The following is a 20,421-nucleotide window of genomic DNA, read 5'->3' on the forward strand; positions in this document are numbered from 1 at the left end:
CCTCCAGGGAGTCGCAGCTGGCCCAAGGCACAAATGGATGCTGCCATTGACTGACAGAGCATGTGAAGGAGGCGGGGCCTGGCGAGACACCTGCCTGGGGAGACTGACCCATCGCCTATTTGAATAGGACAACTGACTGGGCAGCTGTCCGTGGCGCTGCTCCACGCTGGGTCACGGCCTGCTTGGGGTTAAAATGTGGTGACGGACTGACTGACGGAGGTAATTGGGGGTCTGACAGGACGGAGAATCCCCCGTACGACTGGCTGACAACGTGATTGGCTACCAGCGTGACAGACAGACCGGCGAACGGGCAGGGCCTCGGGCACCCTCAGCTACCGCTACCGCCGCCGCCGCCGCCGCCCAGACGCACTCTGGGAAAGCGCGGCGAGCACCCGCCTCCGGGACCGAGCCGGGTGGCGGGGAGGGGTCCGGTCACGGCTCGCCGGTTGGTCCTCGCCGGTGCTGCTCGCGGGGAGGCGCGGCCAATAGGCTGCGCGTTCCCGGCCACGCCCGCGCGAGCTCTCTTCTCGCGAGGCCGGCTAGGCCCGAATGTCGTTAGCCGTGGGGAAAGATGGCGGAAAATTTAAAAGGTGAAGCAGTGGCGGCAGAGGCGCGGGTTCGCTGGCCGGGCCGGGTGGGCTGGAGGGGTGGCGTCGCGGGCTCGGGGTCCTGGCGTCCAAGGCCACGGAGCCCGGAGCCGGAAACCCGGCGCAGAAAGGAAGGGGCTCGGGGAGCGCGGGCCTGGTGCGCGGGGCTGGGCGGGGCTGAGGGGAGGGGGCGCGCTCCTCGGAACGCGGTGGCCGCGGGGCTAAGTGGGGACGCGGGAGAGGGGCGCGCGCGTTGCAGATCACGACCGGAGCGGCGCGCGCACGCGCAGGGGCTTGTCGGGGAGGCCTCGCCCGCGCGCGGGAAAACCGGCCCCCGGTGACCGTTACCCCTACGGTGTCCACGCGAGACGCCGGAAGGGGAGGGAAAAGAAGCGGGGACGGACCCCCAAGGGGGCTCTTCAAGAGAGAGGGTTCCTCCAGCTGAGGGGAATAGGAGCTTCCCTCTTGGGAGAGCCGGACTCCCCCATGTGCAAGGAAAGCGGGGTGACCATGTTGGGGGAGCTCCTCTATGTGCGGACAGCTGCGAGGAGTGTGCGTTCCACAAGTGGGAGGGGGACCTCTGCGAGGCAGGAGAGCCCAGTTGTGGTCCGCGCCTGAGCCCGTGGCAGGAGGTGTTAACAGGGACCACTTGCGAGGGTTGGAGGGGGGGCGGATTTCACGTGTATGCGAGGGGATTGCATCGCAAGGAGAGGAAAGCGTGGGCCCAGGCTTAGAGTCTCCACTAGGCCTTGCCTAGGGGGTGGGGGGAGCCCACGGAATAATTACGAAAAGCTCTTGTACATTTCTAGATTGACATCTAGGCTATTTCGTCATAAGTTTAAATAGGCTGGAGTTTTGTAATGGCAGGCAGGTAGCAAATATTAGACAGTTTTGAAAGACGAAGTGGGGACGTGGAGTTGAAGTGCTCTGTGACATGCTTTGATAAAATGGCTTCTAAAGCATATTAATTAAGAAGGTGCCTTGCATCAGAAAGAAGGATACATTGTTTTTAAAAATCCGTCTTGAATGATCTTGGTAGCCCCAGAAAGATTCCAGGTATGTTTCAAAGAATGGATGTCACTAACCTATATTGCTTTGCCTGTTGCTGACTTCAGAGCGGTTTCACCTTTCACAGAAATGTGATTGAGACAGAAAGTCAGAATGCAGTGTGGAAGAAACAAACTTTGTAGGTTTAAAGTCCCCAGACTAACCATTCAAGGAAGCTTCCTGTAACATAGTATCATTCCACAGTCCTGTAGTCATCATTCCAAAATCTGAGTGCTGAAAGCTTTTTCTTAAATTTGGCACCATTCATGGCAAAAGGAGATTGATTATAAGGTCGGACTGTCCAGTGAGGTTACCTTATCTTACATCTTTATTTCAACTACTTAATGTGAACCTTTGCACTTTTGCTACAGAGCGATCAGTGCACTTGATTATGGCTTGATGTGCCTGTCCAGGCTGGGAGTGTTTGCACATGGACAGGACATACCTAGAGCTACACTTCTAAAATCCAAAAAAATGCTGAATTCTAAAACTCATCCAGCCCAGGAGCTTCAGATAAGGGGTTGAGGACCAGTCTTTCCAGTTATGCCTTTGTTTGGTGCCCTGGAGGTTTTAATCCCCTCCCCTCCCCACCCCCTCCCTGGGCAATGCACCCTACTGAGATGGGGGGGGTTGTCCCTTTCTTTTGCAAAGTGGAAAGAAAGGTGATCCAGAACCTAGGTTGTTTTAGGACTGGTGTAGAGGGAGTCTGAAGGTCTGGGAAGATTCCTTTAGGCCAATCCCTATAGCAAATGGCACTTGGCGGCACTTTGAAGTTCACTGCCCCAGGGGTAGCCTTGGGCAGTAAGCACTGAGGTTCCCTGGAGTGGCTGTTGCAGAATTTTCCACTTTGGGGAAGACCTGTGGGGTCAATTTCACTACGTCTGGGGTAGCCCAGAGAGGATTTGGAGCCCCTGGCCAGGTCAGGCTGCCCAGTAATGATTCTTTCCGCCTTGTCGTTCCAGGCTGCAGTGTGTGTTGCAAGTCTTCTTGGAATCAACTGCAGGACCTGTGCCGCCTGGCCAAGCTCTCCTGTCCTGCCCTTGGCATCTCTAAGAGGAACCTCTATGATTTTGAAGTCGAGTACCTGTGTGATTACAAGAAGATCCGCGTGAGTCTGCAGTGACCGGGCCCTAGGGGAAGGGGGTAGATCTTGGGAAGTTGGCTTCCTACTGGGTCATGTTCCCGCCACCCCCCCCAATCTGTGCCTAAAAGGGAAATTTCTCTTCTGATCCTGAAAAACTAGGATGAGTAGCCTCTCTCCCCTCCCCATTTTACAGGTAGGAAAACTAAGTGGCTTTCTGAGGGGGCAGAAGCCAGAATGAATCCCCAAGTAAATGTCTCATGCCACGTCCCTAGGAAGGTAAACCAATCGCGGAGACTGAGATGCTAAGCCCAGGAGTGAGCTGGTGATAGCTAATGGTCACTGGGCACTTTCAGTGTGCCAGGCGGTTCCTCTCAGAGACTCATTTAATCCCTGTGCCTGGAAACTGTTAAGTATTAACTGCTGTCAGAGAAGGTACCCGCAAGAGAGTTAAAAAACAGGCCGGAGCCAGCAAGCCTTGTGTTTAAATCTGGCTTACCAGAACCCTCTGCACTTTACTTTCCTCATCTGTAAAATGGGCATGATCTATAGTACCTACCTCATAGAGCTTCGTGAGGGTTAGATGAGTAAATATTATTCTAAATTGCTTAGACTACATAATGAATGCTAGAAAAAAAAATTAGCTCTTATTTTACACACTGTGGCCCAACACATTGAAATAGCGTACCTGAGGCAGCAAAGCTAAGGGAGCTTGAGGGTTTGTACCCAGGCTGTTGAACTAGCATCTGCTGTTGAGTGCTCTCCTGTGGCTGCCTCTCAGCAAGCAAAGCTCCTTCCCTGTGGCTGCTGTGTGGAGGGCAGCCTATAGGGGTGAGGGGGGCCGTGGGAATGGGGGCCCAGGCCGGCCCTGACGGTGATGACAGTGATGAAGGTTTGAAGGGACCAGAGTCTGGATGTATTTTGGAGGTGAGGTTGGCAGGAGGTGCTAAGGGATGGGGGGGGGGAGGGCTGTGAGCAAAAGCTGTCAGGAGGGAATGGGTTTGAGAGATTCACTTCCAGATTCGAATTTGGCCAAATACTAAGGGGGAGAGCAGGATTGGAACTTCATTCTCTTCCTTGCAGGCCCAGTCCAGAAAAAGGGTGGGGCATGGGGTGGGTGTTAGCTGTCAGCTTTGGATGGAAGCCCCACGAGAGCTGGTTGCCCAAGGGTCTTGCCACTCACGGTGCCCCTGTCCGTCCTGGTCCCCCAACAGGAACAGGAGTACTACCTGGTAAAGTGGCGCGGATACCCAGACTCAGAGAGCACCTGGGAGCCCCGACAGAATCTCAAGTGCGTGCGCATCCTCAAGCAGTTCCACAAGGACTTAGAAAGGGAGCTGCTGCGGCGGCACCACCGGTCGAAGCCACCCCGGCACCTGGACCCAAGCTTGGCCAACTATTTGGTACAGAAAGCCAAGCAGAGGCGGGCGCTTCGGCGCTGGGAGCAGGAGCTCAATGCCAAGCGCAGCCATCTGGGACGCATCACAGTGGAGAATGAGGTGGACCTCGACGGCCCCCCACGGGCCTTTGTGTACATCAACGAGTACCGGGTTGGGGAGGGCATCACCCTCAACCAGGTAGCCGTGGGCTGCGAGTGCCAGGACTGTCTGTCGGCACCTGCTGGAGGCTGCTGCCCTGGGGCGTCCCTGCACAAGTTTGCCTACAATGACCAGGGTCAGGTGCGGCTGCGAGCCGGGCTGCCCATCTATGAGTGCAACTCCCGCTGTCGCTGTGGCTACGACTGCCCCAATCGCGTGGTACAGAAGGGCATCCGCTATGACCTCTGCATCTTCCGCACAGATGATGGGCGTGGCTGGGGTGTGCGCACGCTGGAGAAGATCCGCAAGAACAGCTTTGTCATGGAGTACGTGGGAGAGGTAGGAAGATGGGACTGGGGTGTGTGTGTGTGTGTGTGTGCGCGCGTACATGCGCACAGCTCTTCCCATCATGTGTCTGCAGCATGTGCCCAACCTATGGGTAAGGCCTGGCAGGGACTGGTATTCCAAGCCGGGACATCACAACTTGGCCATGCTAATGGCTAAAGAATACTGAAATCCTTCCCAGTGGGGTGGATTTTTCAAGGGTCCCTGGCCGAGCAGAAAGGGAGGAACTGGGGCCCAGGGCAGGGCAGTGTGGTCTGGCACACGACTGCGGCACCTGGAAGGTGCTTCCTCTTCTCGTCTCCCGCGGGCCAGGCGGTGCATGCTCCGAAGGAGCCCCTTTCCTGGTCTGCACAGAAGGAGCACGAGCTGGCTGGTGTCGGATGTAGTGGTGTTGGACGGAGGATGCCTACTTCCTCCTCTAGACTTGCAGGCTGCTGGGCCACTGTAGTAGGAGTCCCCAAGGCTTTAGTGACTGCGCCCATTAAAAGGTAGCTTACTCATGGAGCAGTCCTGTGTGGCTGTGCCTCCTCTCACACAGCGACTCACACACCTAGGCCTTTCCCTCGCATGCCTTAGCTGTGCCTTAGAGCCCCAGAGTCACACTAGATCCCTAGCGTTGCCTGGTAGATGGGCCAAGTAGGGAATAGGAAAGGTGGGTGCTTTTTTTTTTAATGATTGATTTATTTGAAAGGCAGGTGAGAGAGAGAGAGATCCATCTTCCATGTGCTGGTTCACTTTCCACATAGCCACAATAGCTGGGGATGGATCAGGCCAGAGCCTGGAGCCAGGAACTGCATCTGGGTCTCCCAAGTAGATGGCAGGGGCCCAAGGATTTTGGCCGTCTTCTGTTGCCTTTCAAGGCACATTAGCAGGGAGCTGGATCAGAAGCAGAGGTGGCAGGAGTCAAACCAACACTCCGATATGGGATGCGGGTGTCAACGGTGGCAGCTTAATGCTGGCCCTGGGGGTAGGTTCTAATGGGTCAGACCTGGTCATAGTGCACATCCCTGCTCCCAGTGGCTGGCATTGGTCCTACCTCCAATGCAAGGGAGGCCGGGGCTTGTGCTTTAGCCATGTGTGCATATGGGAAACACAAGAGGTCTGAGGGAATAGCAGGTGTCTACAGCAGGAAGTGTCCTATTCTATGATGGCCATTTAGGGTGGGGCGATTCCTCATGCATTGGGGGACATCTAGGCCTCCCTGGACCTTGAGTGTTTAAACCCATGAGTGTGCCCTGCCAAAGTGAAACCCCCCAAATTTCATATTCCCATAGGCCCCTGAGGGGTGTACAGCACAGAGGACTGACAGTCTGGCTGAGGATTCGCCCACACCCCAAAGAACCCTATGGGTTCCTCGTGCTGGACAAAGGGTCTGATGGTCTGGAGAAAGCAAGTGGTCACACCCAGAGGGTTCCTGACAGCGGGAGCAGGAAAGGTCCTGACATTGTGTGGGAAGAGGGATCTGTACCCCACACTGACCCCGACATCCCACGGTGACCCCAGCTTGAGCTAGCCACATTCCAGAGGACCCTGGTGGTCTCGTTTAGGAAATGTCCACACCCGTGCTGTCCTGGGGATCAGAAGGAAGTGGCCTTGTCCTAGGAAGAGGGATCTAGGCTGTCTGGAAGAGACTGGGTCCACACCTTCAGCGTGCCAACACTCTGGAGCAGTGTCTAGACACCATGGGGTGCTGCCAGGCCTGGGGGCTGTCCTGAGCCTCACCATGCTGGGGCCTGGAGGGAAAGCTGTCTACACAAAGGATCCTGACGGCCGAGGGCAGGGGAGCCTGCCGTCTCAGAGTGCCCTGGACTGCTGACTCTTTCCTTAGTGTCCTTACTCCTTTCCAGGGCCCTTCTCACTCCTGCCCTCAGCCTGCCCGCTGTCTACACATTCTCTTGTGCTATCTCGTGGCCTTCCTCTTGCCATGTTTGGGGACTTCCAGGTCCCCTCTGCCTTGCCCCCCAGACCCAAGGGTCCTTCTGATGCTGCCACAGGTCCCTAAGCACTGCCAGAGCCAAACTCTGCTTTCCCACACCCCCTCTGACGAGGCAGCCTGGGAAGATGGGCCCTGGAGCCTGGCTGCCCCGGCTTGAATCCCATCAACTCCAGCACCCATCAGCAGTCACTTAACCTCTCTCTGTCTCAGTTTCCTAATCTGGAAAATGGGAATGATAATAGCACCCACCTCATACGCTTGTTAGAAGCGTTAGACAAGTTACTGCATGTGCAGCACTGGGACAAAGCACTTGAACAGCGTTCAGTACACAATTAGGTTATTTACGTAATTGTTAGCCAGTATGGTCCAAAATTCAGAAAATCCAAGGATTTTTCTAAGCTGTCTGGCCTCAAAACCCAACCTGACCTGACAGGGGCCTATTTGTAGTCTCTATCCCACTTGGGGTGAATATTCATAAATTAGGTTGTAGAAATATGATTTCACTGGAGGATGTGGTGCTGCCCCAGACGCTGCCAGGGTGTTCGGTTTTGGAGGCCACATCACCATGCCTGTACACCATGCTGTCCTTCCACTGAGGGGACACAAGGGTCGGCGCCCACAGTGCCCACCATCTGAGCTGCCCCGCCAGCTTCTGCACATTCGGTGGTAGTTTTCAATTCCCGCCCAGCAGGGAGTGCAGTCTGGCTGGGTCTCTTCCCAAGAGCCCCTGGCAGGTTGGGATTTTGTCACCATCATTTCCCCTTCTACAGCTAAGAAAACTGAGGCCCAGAGACCAGGAGTAACTTGCTCAGAGTCACAAAGCTTGTAAAGTGGGTACAAAGAGAACGGGTCCAAGTGTCTAAAACTGGTGCTCTGCCAGGCCTGGGGGCTTTTTGTGGGGGTGGTGTGCCAAGGGTGTAAGAGAGACAGAACACTCAGGATCCCCCAGCCAGGAGGGGGCAGAGCAGCAGCTGCCTCCTAGTTTGCTACTTCCTGTTTGCGTCAGCAGCCTTTCCAAGCTGCCAGCTTAGAGCCCATCTTCCCCATTCATTCTGAAGAGCCGCTAGGGTGCAGAGACGTGGAAGTTTTTCTGCCTGAAATTTTCAAGGTGGCCCCCCACGACCGACCGAGTGGGGCTGAAAGGAAGCCAGAGGAGGAACCGTTTGTGCCCTGGAGGGCTTGCAGTGTGACTCACTCCTGGTGAGACTGGGGGAGCAGGTAGGGGCAGAACAGGTGGGACGACGGAGGCCGGGAAGCATACAGGCATACCTCCTGGCTGCCGGAGGGGCTTGCAGGGCCAGAGACGGCTCCCTCCCACCCACTCATCCTGCACATGGGCCAGGAGAGGCTGCCCCTGCCTTGATCCCAGGAGCAAGCTGGCCAACTCCTGCAGTGGTTGGCAAACAGGAGGCTCAGGACGGCGGCCCAGAGAAGGCGCACTGGAGCTGACTCCCCACTGGGGACGGTGGTACAGGGAGATTGACCTTGATCCACTTTGCTCGGAACATCCCTGGGGCTCTTGTACCCTGAGGTGGCAGCCCCCACTCTGGTGTCACAGCTCTCTCAGGGTCTGCACCTTGCTCTGCAGGAAGTATTTCTTTTCCATTGCCCCTCTGACCCTAAGTGCTCTGTTCTGATCGCTGCCCTGCACAGTGGATATCTGAGTCTGTCTCTTTTGTCACCACTCTGTAACCCCTGAGGCTAAAAACCAGGCCTTGTTCCTGAATCTACCCTTCCTGACTGGGACCCCTGCAAGCTGGGGCTGGACGCAGGGTAGGCCTCAAGAAAAATCCACTAGATGAATGAATGAATGAACAAAACAAAAATTGAGTGTCAGGGAGCCAGGTTTCTCAAGGAAGAACTGGAGCATGGGCTGGCGGTGGCAGTGTGAACAGGCAGGGAACAAACAAGAGGACGCCAGCGTGCTTGCCCCGGCTAGAGAAAAGAGGGCAGGCAAGCCCGGAAGCAAAGGCTTGGTCCCTAGCCCACATGAAGAGGGTGGCCAAGGACCTGGGTCTGTGACAAAGGGAGATGGACAGAAGAAGAGACACGGGCGGGGGGAAGGGAGTTTTTGAGCTGTCACTGGGACCCGGGAAGTACACAGCAGTTACTGCATGTCCGCTGCGTGCTGCACAGTGTTCCGGCAGAGACAGGGAAGGAAACCCGGGGGAAGGCACTCGAGGGTGAGGAGGGGCAGTCCCGGGTACTGTGGGACCCTCACCCTGAGCAAGGCATGGTCACCTGCACTTTGGGGGCCTGCCAGAGGCTGCAATCACTGGCCCTGCAGGGGAGAGAGGAGAGCTTGGCGGGGCGGGGCGGGGCGTGCTGGGGTAGAGAATCTACTGACAGCATGTGAGAGATGAGAGCAGGTTGGTGCCGGGACGGTGGGGTGGCTTCACGCTCGCTAGGACAGATGGGACAGCTGGGGAGGAGGAGACTTGGGAGGAGAGGCCACTGCCGTCTTGGCTGCCAGCTGTTGGCGCTGGCACTGTGTGGCCCATGGAGGCCATTACCCGAACTCTCGTCTCTTTTTCCTGTTATCTCCCCTCCCTCTGCCCATCTCTCTGTGGCATTCTGTCTCTTAAGTTTTTGGCCTTAGTCTCTTGCCATCTTGGGCTCTCAGAGCTCTTGGCCTTGGACTTTCTCCAGGAATCTTGGTCTCTTGTCTGGACCTGGGTCTTTCGTGCTACCATCCTATGTGTTCCACCTGACTCTGCCTCTCTCTTCTCTTTCCCATTGTCTCTGTCCCTTTGCCCCCATCCCACATCCTCTTTCTTCTCACCATCTGCACAGCCATGCTGTGCTGCTTTCCACGCTGCCACTGGCCCTGGGTCAGACTCTCTTGTCCTCATGATGCCCTAGGTCTCCTCATTGCCCGTGATCCGGCGCTACCCGCACACCCGGCCCACTGACGTCCCATGCCCCCCAGGGCCTCTTGCTCTGTCCCAAGGGTATAGGAGGCTCTGGGAAGCCTTACGAGGAGGAATTTTTCTTCTACCCTAACTATCTCTTGTGCCAGCCTCTGCCCCCTTGCAGGGTTCCCTGTGCTATCCAGAGGCCTGAGGACAAGTGGGCAGTGCCCTGAGAAGAGCTGACAGACCCCCTGCATGGTGGCCCGGCTGCGTCCCTGTGCTCACTGTGTCTTCAGCAGTGGGGGGTGGGGGTGGGGTGGGTGAAGGTGGGGGGCAGGCACAGGCTGCCTGTCCTGACCCTCTGTGGCCAATCTCCCCTCCTGCTTGGCCCTTTCCCAGATCATTACCTCAGAGGAGGCGGAACGGCGGGGCCAGATCTACGACCGCCAGGGCGCCACCTACCTCTTCGACCTGGACTATGTGGAGGACGTGTACACCGTGGATGCCGCCTATTATGGCAACATCTCCCACTTTGTCAACCATAGTGTGGGTACTCCCAGCGGGAGGGCAGGGGGGTGGGAGGGGCATGCCGGCCGCCTCCTCACCCCGCCCCCACTGTTCTTTCTTGCCCAGTGTGACCCCAACCTGCAGGTGTACAACGTCTTCATAGACAACCTTGACGAACGGCTGCCCCGCATCGCTTTCTTTGCCACAAGAACCATCCGGGCAGGCGAGGAGCTCACTTTTGATTACAACATGCAAGGTGGGGGTGGCAAGGGGCTGGGGGCAGATGCACATAGCATCATGGCACGTGAGGACCCCTCCTCCAGGCAGCCCTCACCAGTCACTCAGAGAACCAAGGGAAATACTTGGGCAGGGGCTTTAAGATACTCTTCCTGACTCCCATTTTCCCATTGTGATTCCTCGTTCTCTGCCTACCCCGGGGGGGGGGGGGTCCTTATTCCCACACTCTGAATCCCCAGCCCTGAGACACTCAGAGCGTCTCTCAAGATCCTAACCAGCACTCCAGCCTTGTAGTTCCCCCACCCTTAACCTACTCTGGCCTTAGCCTGTGCACACCTGTATAGCTTCCAGCCAGGTCATTCCTCCATGGCAGGAGAGTGCAGACAGCCCACTGGATGCCCCGGGGGGCTTTCATCACTGACTTGCACCTGAGAGCTCCTCTGGTTGTTTCCTGACAGGCCCTCACCTCCCCCAACAGCCCCCCCCCCCCGGCCTGAACACCCATCCCCCAGGGTTGAGCCCTGGCCCTACCCCCAAGACCTCTCCTACCTCAAATCCCAGACTGCTCCCCAGCCCTAAGATCCTGGGGTGGGGGGTGTCTCGCGGTAGAATGGGTAGCGGGACACTTCACCTGGACCTTCTAACAACTCTCCTCCCTCCCTCCCTCCCTCCCTCCCTTCCATCGGTGGCTGTGACTCCACAGTGGACCCCGTGGACATGGAGAGCACTCGCATGGACTCCAACTTTGGCCTGGCTGGCCTCCCCGGCTCCCCCAAGAAGCGGGTCCGTATTGAATGCAAGTGTGGGACTGAATCCTGCCGCAAATACCTCTTCTAGCCCTTGGAAGTCTGATGCCAGACTGACTGAGGGGGCCTGAAGCTGCCCACCCCTCCCCCACTGCTGCCCTCCTGTCGGGGAACGACTGCCAGGGCCTCACCTGCCTCCACCTGCCCCCACCTGCTCCAGCTGCTCCAGGGTCAGGGCTACGGTGAGGACCAACTCCAGGTGTCCCCTTTCCCTGTCCCAACTCCACCTGTGGGTTGCACTTAGAAGCCCCACCCACCTTCGGAAGTCAACTTTTGACGCCAGGGCTTTCTGCAGTTGGGATTCGGGGCCCATGCAGGAGGTCCAATGGGGTATGCTCCAGCCCAGCTCCCCCAAAAAATGTGTGTTTTTGCACCTGCTTCTGCCTGGAGCTTGAGGAGTCCATTGCAGGCCTCCTCCCTGCTGCCCCAACAGCATGGGGAAATAACCCCCAGGGCGGGCCCACACATCAGAGCCCAGCGCCCCCAGCCTGACCGGAAGCTGCTTCCTTGCCACAGAAGCTCTGTCCTAGTGCAAGAAAAAGGGCTCATTCTGCTTTCCACACTGCCTCCTGTTGGCCCTAAGAGCTGGCCAGGCTCTGCAGGGCTGCGCGTCTGAGAAGTGGACGCCCACACCTCAGGGGAAGGGGAGTGGGTGCCGGAGGCCCACTGGCCAGCGAGAGAAAGGCAGCCCAGACCTTGCCAGCCCTGGCAGTGGGCTGGGACCGAGCTCTGCTTTCAGGGAGTACGGAGGGAGATGCCCAGGGGCTCTCGGGAGCCCTGCCCTAGGGCATGATGCCTGCTGGAAGAGCTGGAAGGAAGACCTAGATAATCCAATCCCTAGATAGCACTTAGGACAATGATGTGCATTGACGGGGAGGGAGCTGAGGAGGTGCCAGGCACTGGGTGGGGCACCTGGTCCACGTGGATTGTCTCAGGGAAGCCTTGAAAACCACAGAGGTGGATCCCAGGAAGGGCCCATGTGGCAGAAGGTGAAGTACAGGCTGGACATGGGGGGGTGGGGAAGGGAAAGTGTCCCTGTCAGGACTTGGTGAGGTGAGAGGGAAGCCACTGCTGCCTGCTAGCCCCAGCCCCATCCCCAGCCCCAGCCCTTCGCACTCACCCTGGGCCCACTGCTCTCAGAAGTTGCCTGCCTCCCAGTGTACAAAAGGCCAAGGTTCTGATGGCTGCCTCGCCCCTCGCTCCCCCACCCCACGAGGTCTTCTCTAGGAAGCCTTTCCTGACTACCTGTGCCCAAGCGCCCCTCCGTGAGACTGTGTGCCCTGCTATCAGATGCCAGGTCTGTGTGTTCGTCTGTGTGTCCGTCCCGTCCCTCCCTACTCCTTAGATGGACCTTCAGGCATGGACTGAATCTGGTTTTCCTCTTGTGTAGCCCTCAGCCCTACCCAGCTTGGAGTAGGCATCAATAAAGTGAGATGTTGACCGAACAAGGTATGGAAGATTGAGGACCGTGTGTCGGAGAGGGTGGGGGGATGAGAGCCCGGGGCGCTGCGGTTGCCCAGGGACGTGTCCCTCAGACCTCAGCCATCTGACCCTAATCCTCCCAATTTGGGCCTGCACACTGTACCCCCTTGTACCATCATCTACATAGCATCTTGACCCAACATAAAGCTCACTTTATCCTTACATTTTTGAACACACTTAGAAAGCAAGCTCAATCTGTTGCTGTCCAGTTAGATAAACAAACCATCATTACTAGACATAAACAAAAATAACCAAGCAAAGCCAGGAGCACAGTGGGGATGCAGCAGTGTGGGTCAGGTCCTAGCCAGACTCCCTGCTCTCAGAGCCTTCGAACCCGCAGCCTGCCCCCTGCATTCAAAGGGCAAGAAGCTGCTGCAGGTGTTTCTGGAGCACCTGCATGGCAAGACATGATGCTGCAAATGCGCTCGCTCGCTTGTCCTCATCAGCCCTTGGCCTGAAGGCGAGCCAGTGCTCTTTGGTTTTGCTCAGAGGCCTCACGTGCTGTGACAGATGCCCAGATATCTCAGAGACAGATATCCCAAACATCCCAAAAGACCTCTTGTGCCCTGTGACCGAGACCCAGCCCCAACTCCCCAGATCTCACGCATGGGACACCTAACATACTCAGGCCTTCCAAATCAGCTCCTTAGACCTGAAACACCGACCCCACACCTCTTGGGGACCACATAACCTGAGACACGCACCTTCAGACACAGACCCCAAATAATATCCAAGCTTCCATAAAACAGCTACAGACACCCAAGCAGCTCAGATCTCACAGCTGCTTCACTGGGATCGGGACTAAACATGCATCAGAGGACCTGCCTTCTGCAGAGGAGATGGACAAACACTGACCAGACCTCACACCCTGGGATAGTACCACCCACACTCTGTCAGACCTCCACATTGCACATGCTGCCTGGGATAGACTACCCAAACAGCGGGGCTGTCAGGGCCTGCGATATCCGAGAGACCTCACACTCTGCCACAGACCCCCAGATGGTTCTGAAACCCCATAACCTCGCACAGAGACCCCCAGACTGCTCAGAGCCCTTACTCTAGAACATAGTGCCACAAATAACTCACAGTCAAGTCTCAGAAAAACCCCAAGAGCTCCGAGATCCCACATCCTGGAAGCAGCCCACTCAGAGGATTCATACCCTGGGGACAAGTGTCTATGCAGCACCTTCTGAAGCAGGCCCCTAAACAGTTCTGAGTCAGGGCACCTGGGAACAGACAACCAGTGCTTTGTAACCCACACACCCAGGGCCTTGAAGATTTGCTTAGAGACCTCCACAGAGCTCAGAGACTTCACAGTCAGGGATAAAGACCCTCCAGTTTCTCAGTGGGTGCAAAGTCAGGGACAAAGATGGACAAGCAGCCCAGAGATCTCACAGCTACTCGGGCCACCAGACTGCTCAGAGACCTCACACCTTAGATGCCGTACTAGAGAGCTCCAAGACCACATACACTCAGGAACACAGGCGCTAACACAACCAGAACTCACCCCTGAGATGTCATAATTCCCCAAAATAGCTCAGAGTCGCTGTACACTGAGGCCCCCAAACAGCTCAGAGGCCGCATGCTGTGGTCCACTGAAGGGATCAGAGACCTGAAACTCTGTGTACCAATCCTGTGTATAGCTTAGACACCTCACACCCTATGATAGAGCCCCCAAGTCAGGTCATCCTGGCATAACCCCGGATAGCTTAGAAACCTACCCTAGGCTCAGATCCCCACACAGTTCCGAATCTTCCCACTCTAAACCCAGACCTCCAGAGGACTCAGAAATACCACATCCTGCACTCAAAACCATTAGTGGAACGTGCACTTTGTACTTATGTCCACAAAGACTTCAGACACCTGACAGTCATGGACACAGATCAACTCATACTCTGTGCCAAGCCAGCTACAAACAGTGATCTTAACTGGGACACAGATCCAGAACAGCTTAGGGACCTCACACCGTGGACACAGCCCCCAAACTTCTAACCCGGGAGATGGATGAAAACAGTTCATAGACATCACATCCTGGCTGCCAGCACCTTGTGTGATGGGACACAAACTCCCACCCTCCCAACCTGGAAAGTAGACCTACCAAGAGGCCAGAGACCTTGCACAACAGACATTCAGTGCCAAAATGCTCAGAGTTAAACTACACTCTACGACACAGAGCCCCAAACAGCTCAGTGACATGACATCCTGGGTACAGACCCCCAAACATCTCAGAGACATAAGAAACTGGTAACAGAATGCCATAACGCTCAGAGACCTCCAACCCTGAAAACAGACCCCTAGTAAGTCAGACACCTCCGTCTCAGGGAATGAGACTCCCCCAACAGGAACTACCTCACCCTTGGAAACAGCCCAACAGCTGAGGGGCCTTGACAGCAAGGGACATAGCGATCAGAGACCTCACATGTTAGCACACAGAGGGTGCAGCACCTCAGAGGCTTGAAACCATCATAATTCACCATCACTAGAAACAGAGGCTGAAACGGCTCAGAAAAATCCCAACAACCCATAATATCACATTGGGACACAGGCCCACACCAGTCTAGAGCAATGACACACTAGGCACAGACACCCACACACATCAGAGTTGTCATTTGAAGGCCGCAGACACACTGAAAAGAGAGGCAGCTAAGTAAGAAGCTCAGAGACATCATGTTTTGCATAGAATTAAGAGATTTCACACACCAAATATAGACCCCCCCAAACAGCTCAGAAAACTCACTTCCTGCTCCACACACCCCTATTCAAAGTGCAGAGACCTTGACCCTGGCGGGGGAAGGGGGGAAACAACCTAATGCGACTGAGATTTCCCAAAAGGAAGAGACGTCACACCTGAAAATATTTCCCAAACAGGTGGAGCAATTCTGAAACCAAAAGAGCTTCAAGGACCACGTATCCTAGGACTCAGGTAAGCCGAAGAGCTCGGAGGGCTCTTAATGTACACACAGTCCCTGCCAACATCCCCACGAACTCCCCACCCCTGAAATATAGACCAGGATCCCTGAAATCCAGGGTTTGGAAAGCCTTCTGAGCCTTAGGGTATAGACTCCCCAAAACAAAATTCACAGAATAATTAGGGTAGAGGCGAAACCTGCACTAATTCAGAGACTGCCAATCATGGAACACACACCCACCCAAAGAGATCAGTGACGTCACATCCTAGATATACACCAAGCAACGGCTCAAAGACCTTAGCTCCTGCGACACACACAAACAGCTCAGATGACTCAAATTCTAGGAAGCGCACGCCCAAAAAACAGAGACCTCACATCCTGTGACACACACTCACGGAAAGATCAAAAAACCGCACAAGCTGAGATGTCCGCCCACAAGCACTTCAGAGAAATAACATCCTACAAACAGATCATAGAACTCATTCCCTGGGACGTGAGACCTTAAAAATATCAGAGATACACCCACAAACAGATCAGAGCACTCATACTCTGGGAGCTAAGCCAAAGAACAGGGCAGGACCCCTACATATTGGGGCGCATGCCCGCAGAGAGCGTGATATTCTACCCAATGGCAGATCATACACCTGATGCTTGTCATGGTTCATGCTCAAGTGAGGACAGTACTAGCTACCTGGAAATGCACCCAGAAACCAAGCTGAGCCCTCAAACCCCACAATATACTCTCACTGCCATGTGAGTCACGTGCTGAAAAACACACCCACAAACAGGCTGTAGGCCTCACAACCATGACGTATGCCCAGAAACACCTCCGAGAACTCACACCGTGTGTGGGACATAGACCATTGCACAGGTCAGGGAGCTCACATGCTCACACTCATACCCACAAACAAATCGGAGAGCTCAAATTCTGCAACACACAGCTGCAATCAAGTTAGCCACCTCACAGGCCAGGAAAATACCAGAAACAGAACACAGACCTGACACCATGCAACACAGACCCACGGAGAGATCAGATCACACATCAGCATGGACAGCAGACACCTCCACCATCAGACACACACACACACACACACACACACACGCACAGGTCCCGGAGCTCACATCCCGGGATGTGCCCCGACAACCAAACTGAGGCACCCCAACCTGGGACATCGTGTTCGTTTTCTGTCGCTGCTGAAACAAACCACCACAATCTTTTGGTCGTAAAACAACACAAATTTATTGTCTTACGTTTCCGCAGATGAGAAGCCCGACAAGGAGTTTTACAAGGTAAAAGTCAAGGTGCTGGCAGAGCCGACTTCCTCCTGGAGTTCTTCTGGGAGAGGCCAGTTCCTGGAGGACGCCTGCATTCCTGAGCTCAGTGCCAGACCCCCACCTCACACCAGTCTCTCCCCCCACCATGAACCCATCTCTCTCTCTCTCTCTCTCTGACCCCTGCTAATACTGTAGCATCATCATTTCTCTCTGCTCCCGCCACTGCAATGACTCTTGCCTTCATGCCTCCCTCCTATAAGGATGCTGTGATTCCCTTGGGCCTAGCCAGAGAATCTGGGGTTTCTGCCCATCTTAGATGCTCACCCTAATCTAATCTGTAAAAACCCCCTTTCTGTGTAAATTAGCACAATCGTGGGTTCCAAGAATTAGGAAGTGGACATCTTTGGGGTGTCATCATCCAGCCACCAGAGCCAAATAGGGCAAACAGTACACAGACCTCACTTGAAGCAACATACTTCCAAATAGATCGGATACCTCCCACCAATCTAACATAACATCCCCAAAGGGCAGAGCTTCTCATTGTTGGACACACATGCAAAACTGCTCAGAATCCTCCATCGCTTGGGATTAAACCCATAAACACGTAGGAGAACTTCCCATCTGAGATGTAGACACTCAGAGAGGTATGGAGCTGACAGCACAGCATCCACACCCACCAGGAGACCAGGGACCTCACATCCTGGGAAGTATAGCCCCAAACAGATCCAACCTCCAGACCCGAGACAGGTACACTTACACACACACACACAGCAAGGAGAAACACTTTCTCAGAGATAAACCCCACCAAACAGGTGATGCACCTCACAAAATGGGACATGGAACAACAAACTCAATAGCCCCCACACTCTACAGACTCGCACAGAGATCAGACCCTGCCATCCACATACAGCGATCGACTTGCACCAACAGAGACCTCAAACCCTACAACATGAAACCACAGACAGCTTAGAGACCTGACATCCACGCCGTACACCAACAATGCGTGCAGAGACCTGATCCTGCAAGACATGTACCCACACATAGATCCAGGATCTCACGGCTTGAGGCAGATACACATGCACGGATCAGGGATTTAAAATCCTGCAACACAGGCTTATACTCAAGGCAGAGACCTCACATGCTAAGAAAAGGAGCCCCAAATAGGCGATGGATCTGAGATCTTGCACTCATATAAAGAGATCAGAGATTTTATGTCCTGAGACATACTCCCTGACAGGTCTGCGGTTTTCAAACTAAGGGAAGTAACCCACAAAGCACTCAGTAACTTGCCAGTCTGGACACATACACACCTCAACATACCAGAATATATATGATATAGACAGATCTGCAAATAAATGACATCTGCTTGGAAATATACCTAAAAGACCTCAGAGATCTGACAAGCTGTCCTACGCACTCCCCAATAGCTCAGAGAACTCACTTCCTGGAGTGTGCATCCATGAGGAGTCCAGGGAGCAAACGTTTCCTAGGGCCATGCTGTCACGAACAGGCCAGAAGGCTCAGGTGCCCGGAGGATATCTCCAGCACAGGTCAAACACCCCAGACATTCCACATCATCAGAGCCACCCACAAACAGATCAGGAAAGTCCCATCGCGGGACATACACCTACAGACAGATCCGAGACATCACAGCCTCGACACAGACCCTCACACAGACCTCACATCTTGGTTCATTTGCCTGCAAGCAGACCCGAGAATTCACAACATCAGATGTAGCCCGCATGCCTATGAAGAAGGCCACATCCTGCAATACATACCAACAAAGAGACTAAAAACTTCACAATCTGCACACGTAGCCACAAAGCAACCAGAGGCCTCAAATACCACAAATAGTTCAGAGTCCTCACTCTGATTTCAGACTGATCAGGGAGCTGAAATCCTAAGGACATGCACGGGCAAGTGGATTAGAAGCCTCACAACCTGCACCTGAATCCACAAAGACACCCACAGCCTTCAAACTGCAACACATAGCCACAGACGGATCGGCACTTTCAACGCTGGAGTCATGTACGGTAAACCAATCAGAAAGTTCGGATCCTAGGATGTGCTTCCCAAACAATACAGAGCCCATACAGACCTGAGACATGCACCCACAAATAGCTGAAGAGATCTCAAATCCTGCGACATACACCCACAAGTCAGAGACCCCACAGGCCAGGAAAACACCAGACATAGATCACAAGTGCCCACCAACGGATCCGAGAGATCTCGTGCTGGGACATTTATCAGCAAACATATGAGAACCCTCCACCCTGAGACATACACCCACAAACAGCTCAGAAACCTCACGCCTTGGCCACACAAACCTAAACCGATCAGACAACCAACATCCTGCTATATATAAGGAGACTTCAAAAAGTTTTTCCAAAAAATGGAATTAACTTCAAGTGTGTTTTGGTGTGAAAAACTTGAAATTCACAGTGTGTGTGTATGTGTATATGTGTGTGTGTGTATAATGTGTTTCCATGAAATTTTTGAAATAGCCCCCATTTTTGTACCAGAATAAACTTATCTTCAATTCCATTTTACCACAATCTTTTGGAAGTGCCCTCATATGCAACCAAGAAAATCAGAAACTTCTGATCATCAGTAATGTCCTCCAAATGGATGAGACTGAACTTTCTGGAATCTATTCCACGAAAAACTCAAAGACTCACACATAGGAATGCACTCCCAGAAATCAGCCTAAAGATGTCATATCCTAGGACATCCACACACAGGCAGCTGGAAAAACTCAGATTCTGGGACACACACACACTCAAATACTCAGAGCCCTCTCCGTGGGGTTCATACACCTACACACGCACCAGAGACTTCCCCCATCAGACACACACGCACACATGGAGCTCACATCGTGGAATGCACCTCAACACGCAGACAGACACCACGACCTGGGACAACGCACTCCTTTTCAACTGTGGCTGTAGCAAATCACAACCTCAGTGTCGTGAAACACCACTGATTTATGATCTTACCTTTCTGCAGGCCAGAAGACCCAAATGGGTTTTGGAAGGGCGACAGTCGAGTACGTCGGCGGCAGAGCTGCTGGAGGCTCTGTACCCTGGCCATTTCCACTTTCTAGAGCTGCGTGCCCTCCTTGACCTGGGGCTCCTTCCTCTGTCTTCAAGGCCAGCAGCAGTTCATCTTCAAACCTCTCTCTCGGATGTCTGCTGTGGGCCTCTTGTCGGCTTCTCTGCCTCTCTCCTCTAAGGATCCTGTGATTGCACTGTGATTCATACTACCAGACAGAGACAGAGACAGGGACAGAGACAGGGACAGAGACAGGGAGTCTCACTTTCTGGGACATCAAGCCAGAAACACATCAGGCTTATCTAAACAAAAGGAAACACACTCAGAAAGGACTGACAAAGTCCAGGGCAAATCCTTACCCCTTGGACTTACACACACCTCAACAGATCAGAGAATTCACAGGTTGGGACATGGAACAAAATTAGACTGGAGCCCTCCCGTCCTGGGACATAACACCCCCAAAAAGCTGAGGGCACAAATTCTGGAACACCAACCTCCAAACAGATCAACAGACAGAGACATAATCCCCTGCTACATATACCAGCATGGACAGTAGACACCTCCACCATCAGACACACACACACACACACACACACACGCACAGGTCCCGGAGCTCACATCCCGGGATGTGCCCCGACAACCAAACTGAGGCACCCCAACCTGGGACATCGTGTTCGTTTTCTGTCGCTGCTGAAACAAACCACCACAATCTTTTGGTCGTAAAACAACACAAATTTATTGTCTTACGTTTCCGCAGATGAGAAGCCC

At 54.3% G+C, this 20,421-nt stretch overlaps 1 protein-coding gene and 1 long non-coding RNA gene across 6 annotated transcripts in view; one reads left to right on the forward strand and one right to left on the reverse strand.

Moving 5' to 3' along the window:
• The window catches only part of LOC103351799 (uncharacterized), a 105,117-nt gene that overhangs the window by 48,486 nt on the left and 36,210 nt on the right, over window positions 1–20,421 (reverse strand). Inside the window, exon 2 of one of the 5 annotated variants that reach the window (XR_519498.5) lies at window positions 19,599–19,861. The exons of the other annotated variants lie outside the window; for them this stretch is intronic. This is a non-coding gene — a long non-coding RNA (uncharacterized LOC103351799). The remainder of the gene's footprint in view (window positions 1–19,598; window positions 19,862–20,421) is intronic. 5 annotated transcript variants of the gene reach the window in all.
• SUV39H1 (SUV39H1 histone lysine methyltransferase) lies at window positions 266–12,381 on the forward strand. Its single transcript, XM_008272579.4, has 6 exons — window positions 266–590; window positions 2,597–2,742; window positions 3,930–4,592; window positions 9,786–9,932; window positions 10,020–10,149; window positions 10,834–12,381. Exons 1-6 carry the CDS (start codon window positions 572–574, stop codon window positions 10,965–10,967), a joined length of 1,239 nt encoding a protein of 412 aa, XP_008270801.1. The 5' UTR covers window positions 266–571; the 3' UTR covers window positions 10,968–12,381.

Source organism: Oryctolagus cuniculus, chromosome X (genome assembly GCF_051225735.1).
Source record: "Oryctolagus cuniculus isolate XC-2025 breed Fujian yellow rabbit chromosome X, ASM5122573v1, whole genome shotgun sequence".
NCBI classification, from domain to species: Eukaryota; Metazoa; Chordata; class Mammalia; order Lagomorpha; family Leporidae; genus Oryctolagus; species Oryctolagus cuniculus.